The sequence below is a fragment of the Epinephelus moara genome, chromosome 8, assembly GCF_006386435.1.
Source record: "Epinephelus moara isolate mb chromosome 8, YSFRI_EMoa_1.0, whole genome shotgun sequence".
In the NCBI taxonomy this organism is placed as follows: domain Eukaryota; kingdom Metazoa; phylum Chordata; class Actinopteri; order Perciformes; family Serranidae; genus Epinephelus; species Epinephelus moara.
This window is the reverse complement of record NC_065513.1, coordinates 23,215,597-23,221,094: the sequence shown is the minus strand read 5'-3', so window position 1 is coordinate 23,221,094 and position 5,498 is coordinate 23,215,597. Positions and strand designations below refer to the sequence as shown.

At 39.8% G+C, this 5,498-nt stretch overlaps 1 protein-coding gene across 2 annotated transcripts; it reads right to left on the bottom strand.

The window, feature by feature from the left end:
• Positions 1 to 250: 250 nt before the first annotated feature.
• LOC126394413 (uncharacterized protein C22orf15) lies at positions 251 to 3,371 on the bottom strand. 2 transcript variants are annotated; one of them, XM_050051219.1, is made up of 5 exons: positions 3,239 to 3,371; positions 2,850 to 2,936; positions 2,419 to 2,541; positions 1,992 to 2,066; positions 251 to 1,844 (listed from the first exon to the last, which is right to left on the bottom strand). In XM_050051219.1, exons 1-5 carry the CDS (start codon positions 3,261 to 3,263, stop codon positions 1,705 to 1,707), a joined length of 450 nt encoding a protein of 149 aa, XP_049907176.1. In that variant the 5' UTR covers positions 3,264 to 3,371; the 3' UTR covers positions 251 to 1,704. The 2 variants fall into 2 exon arrangements, with proteins under 2 accessions (XP_049907176.1, XP_049907175.1); XM_050051218.1 differs by lacking the exon at positions 3,239 to 3,371 and having other exon boundaries at positions 2,850 to 3,040.
• Positions 3,372 to 5,498: the final 2,127 nt, after the last annotated feature.

Sequence of the window (5,498 nt, the reverse complement as noted above, 5' to 3'; positions counted from 1 at the left end):
TTGTGATTATAGTATAATCAGTGTTAGGGTTCAAGTATGACAACAATATAGAAGATTCTACCAGTATAGGCAGTGGTGTAAGTGTGGTATAAATAATGAATGAATATGACTAAATATGAATACACTATGGACCAGGTATGAGCAGTATAGACTAGTAAATATATAAATAGTAAAAGTCAAATACATATAAAGTAATGTAGTAAGAATGTGCAAGTATATTACACTACAAATAAAAGTAATGTGAATGTAAGGCTGCTTCACGTGCAGACAGAATATAGTGCCAGCAGCTGCATAGCTGTAAATATATTTAACAACAAACATCTTGTCGTATGCACAACTCTGGCAAGCTCGACGAGAGGAGATTTGCTGCATCTCCGAAGTACAACAAAACAAAATATTCAAATGTGGCGCTACGGACGGCGGCGGAAGTGAGCAAGAGGGTCGGAGTTCAGGGAGCGATGTGATGGCGGATGTAGTGTGTCCCAATAGTATCTATACTGCATGCATACTGCATACTACACTACATACTTTTTAAGGGCAGCTGCAGTATATACTAAAAGTATATAGTAGAAGGATGCGATTTGGAACGCAGGCCCGATTTTAAGGCCAAAAGCAGAGGACATCAAACCCTGGACATCACAACAAACAATAACAAATGATTTAGGTTTCATTCAGTCTGAAGCACAAAAGGTACATTCATTGTTGAAATCAGACAGACTCCTTAGTCTCTTGTTGTAAAAACAAATTATATATGAGGTTTCAGTACATTAATATGAGATTAATAACATGTTATACAGCCTTACTTGTTTACTGTAAAAAAAGAAAAAGTCAAACAAACACAATGACAACGTATGAGTTGTCTAGTGTAGTGCCTGACCTCTCAGGTGAGAGCAGAGCAGGCTGAGCTGGATGTCTTCGAGGGACATGATGTGGAGGAAGATGAGGGTGATCAGGTCTCCATGGGGGTGGTCTGGGTGATGGTCCAGTGGGGTGGCGTGTTGGTCTAAGGGAGTTGTGGGCAGAGCTTCTCCATTTGCAGGCTGTGGAGAGAGATGCCCCAAATCATCTGGAACCATCCTTCCAGTGAGGGGCATCAGGGCATGCGGTCCCAATCTGTCTTTGGACAGCATGCGAGGAGGCCAGTCAGTGGGGAGGCAAATCGTCCACAGCCGCAGACTGAAAAATTTCCCCTTGAGCAAGCACTTGGTGATGGTGGTAAGGAAAAATGTTTCTCTAATAGGCAGAAACCTCAGACAGACCCAAGCTCTTGGGGGACGGCCATTTGTCTTCAGGGCTGTAGAGGAACAGGGCCAGTGGACCTATTTATAACCTTGGTTCTTGTAATTTAATGACGTCATTAAATTTGGGACAGCATCCCCAGTGACGTCAAAGGACTTTGCTTACTGATTGAGATCATAAACATATTCAAAGCTGAATTTTTTTTCAGATTTTTCTGATTTCATTACAAAAAAAATTCTAATGAATACAAGGTGGTCAGGCCCAAATATTATAAAAACATTAATCTTCCCTGTAGTACCTCCCTCAAGATTTCTACAGACGTCTGAGGTTGGCTGTTTCCAAACCTTTGCGGTTGGAGCAGTTTGATGTAAGTTCCTTGTGCATTTCATGTACTTTAGTATAGGGACCGTTTCAGCAAATATGACACAAATTTATTTCGCTTTAAAGTTTTAAGTTGTACAGAAACTACTTGATTTGGCGTCTCTTGTTATTTGCAGAGATGTTTTTGCTCCCGCTTTGGCTGGCAAGACTCTTCCTCTGTGTCCGTCCTCCTCTGATCTCTCTGTCTCGCTCTTGCTCTGGGTTATTCAGTTTCCTCAGCAGCTCTACAACAGAGTTGAATTCAAGTTGTAAACATGAGTTTGACCAACAGGAAGCCTCAGAGAGCTACTTTTAGTCTGCTGGTTGATCAGCGCTGCTCTGTTCAGTTTCAGTCGTGAAGTTTATTTTCCTCTGCCAATGGTTATTGTTACCTGCTAACTCAGGATGACTCTGGCTGAAGTTGTTTAGGAGAGACACATATTTCCGACCTCCAGTATCACTGTCTCCTGAAGGGAAGTAAAGTCATAAACTTTAATGTCTAATAAAACTGCTGGACAAGTTTAGCGTTTGTCAGGCATTTCCCCCATAAACAAAATGTTACCATAGAATACTTTCACAAACAGCACAGCAGAGTTTAAACTACACCAACAATATCTGCCAAAATAAAAATGTAATATACTGTATATACTGTAATTATATCATCTTAATTGGAAAAACACTCACATACTTCAACTAAATTCATACTTTTACATTCACTTAGCAAAACTAGAATTATAATCATGATAATCTTTTTTTTTTTCTTCAAATAGAGATAAGATATAGATATATAGATATAAACGTGGAGTCAGATGGACTCACGGCATACTCGTAGGAGGACGTAGTTTTGTCTCTCTACCAGCACGCTGCTGGCCAGAGCCACACTTTGCTGCTTCCCCTCCAGGTTCATCACTCTACTGCTACTGTCCATCAACTCCACACACTCTGCAGGAACAATTTTATTTAGCTAAGATTAACATTAAATAATTTTGTGTCAATAATTGACAAACATGTGGCCAGACCTACTGTTCAAGTTCTGAGTACTATAGAACTGACAATAAGTTTTAGACATTTTCATAGATATCTGACTACAAAAGGACAGTTGGTGTTTCAGGTGCATTATGTTACACTCTATTGATCCCAACAGGGATAAAAGGAATTTTAATGGCCAGTAAAGTGTGACTAATGGATCATTTCAGCCATTACCACTACTGCAAATCCAAACCTCTATAAATGTTTGAGTATTTCAGTACCTTTGCGATCAAGACCACACCGCTCCTTTAAATGATGGATGAAGTTTATCAGCCTGCAGTTGGGATTGAGCATTTCCATCCTGTCGTCTGTCAAGAAAAATATCTTGTAACATCTGTTGCACATTAAACTTTGTAGTTTGATTATTTCATAATGCGACTTTATTCTACCTGTGCTCAGATAGCAAACCAGGTCACTATCAAATTGATTTCTGAGGCGAAGAAACCATTTGCTACCATAAATAATGTATGTTTTCCTGTAAACTAAAATAAAATAATCAAACTTCAAACATCAAGATTAATCCTACTCTACATCAATAGCAACTTTGGTTGAATTTTTTTTCCGCCTTTAAAGCAGCGAGAATATAAATATATCAAGGAACTTTACTGACCTCCGAGCAGGATCGTGACAAACATTTTCTGGTCCTGACTGCGGTTAGGCTCCACTAGCACACAGAGCGAAACAAGAGGGAGTAACAAGCTATATTAGACTGGGCACAAACTGCAATAGTAGACGCTGTTAAATCAGTGTTGTGGTCCACACTTTGTGACAAAGACTCAGCTCTGCAAGGGAGGCTGTATGAACTGGCCTGCATAATGTAGAGATGGTACACACACACACGCACGCACGCACGCACGCACGCACGCACGCACGCACACACGCACACGCACACACACACACACACACACACACACACACACACACATCTTTTGCATCCTTCTCCTCCTCCTCTCCTTTCAAAGCTGGAGCCTTTAAAATGAGGGGACAAGGGACTGCTGTTTCAGGTATCCATGGAGTCTCCACACACAGACAGACTGGCATTCTGGACTTTTACAGTTCTTCCAGGATTTTGTGGGCTGTTTTTTCTGATTGCTATGGCCTGAAATGCCTAATTTCACGGCAGCTTTTCTAAGAAATTGCAGTGCATGTTGCAATATTTTTAGGTGTGTTTTGCAATGAATTTGAGGGAGCAAAAAATTGCAAAAGCAGTTGTGATGCTGTCTCAGATTCAGAGCATATTATTATGACCATTCAGTGTCTCCCACAGAATTAGAATCTATACTGACATGAGCACATAAATAAAGACAAATAACAGTTCTGTACTTGGGAATTCACTCAACATTTGACCCAAACTGAAGCATTGCAGGTTTACACCCTGATAAACATCATACACATGGGAAAGATATTTCTGCCTTAGATGTTAATTTATTGCTGCTAAAAGTTTTCTCACTCTCTTACAACCCCAATTCAAAAAAAGTTGGGACACTTTCAAACATAAATTTAAAAAAAAGAATGTAATGATTTGCAAATCCTTTTTGACCTACGTATATTCAATTTAATATGGTACAGTACAGTAGCAAGATATTTAATCTTCAAACTAATAAACTTAGTTGCTTTTGGAAATACACACCTATTCTGAATTTGATGCCTGCAGCACATTCCAAACTAGAATTTGTGCTTTATGGTTGCATGCCTCAGCGAACATATCAAGTAGCATGTACAGTTTAAATCCATGTCCGTGAAAGCATTGATGCTTCACACACATCTGCAGCACAGAAGATCAATGCAATCAGTACAGTTTCAACATGGGCACCCAAGATTAGTGTCATGCATTTAGTTTCTGACCAAATGTCCCCCTATGTTTCTAAGTTAAGACGTTGAGTAATGGCCAGAAAAGTGTTTTTGCAAGTTATTATGATGTCACAGTGAAGCTGACTTTTGACCTTAAAGACATTTGCATGAAATTTTGTCATGATTAACATATTAATTCTTTATGTATATATATATATATATATATATAGTTTTACCTTTATAGATAGGACAGTTAAGTGTGAAGGGGGGAGAGAGAGAGGGGTAATGACATGCAGCAAAGTGCCACAGGCTGGAGTTGAACCCCAGCCTTGTACATGGGGTGCCTGCTCTATCCACTAAGCCACCAACGCCCCTACGTATTAATTCTTGAGTTATGGCCAAAAACATGCTTTGTGAAGTCACAGTGAACATGACCTTTGACCTTCGACCACCAAATCAACACATTCTTGGTCCGACCTCGGCACATAGTGATGTTTTGGTCATAGACTTTCCACGTCCACATACAACGTGCAAGGAACCCTAGGTGCGTTGGTTGTTGACGTGCTGGGCCACCATGTCAAGTTCTCTTCTTTCAACTGACTGGATGGATGGACCGACAGATGGACAACCGAAAACATAATGCCTCCAGCATATAAACTTGGGATAAGAACAGATTTACCACTGTGTAACATCACCTTTTCTTTTGACAATACTCAGGAAGTGTTTCGGAACAGAGAACTGTTGAAGTTATTAAAGTCAAATTTCTTTCCCAAGATGCATAAGCAGGAAGAACAGTGTGAGAGATCAGTTTTTTCATAAAGGAAGTTTCGTGAAGCTGACGCTGCAAACAAAGGCTTCTCCAAGTATTAAATATATTTCATTTGACATGTTCAATACATTTCTTCTGTGTCATTTCACAGTGTTGCGCATACATTTTATGAATTGAAATATTGCCATTCCTTTGTGGCAGAAAAGGAAGTGACCAAGGCACTCTTGAGGTCCAAAGATTAAAAAGCCTTTATTTGAAGTGGCTAATACATTGTAAAAGATAAAATGCACCTACGCGTTGCGGCACACAG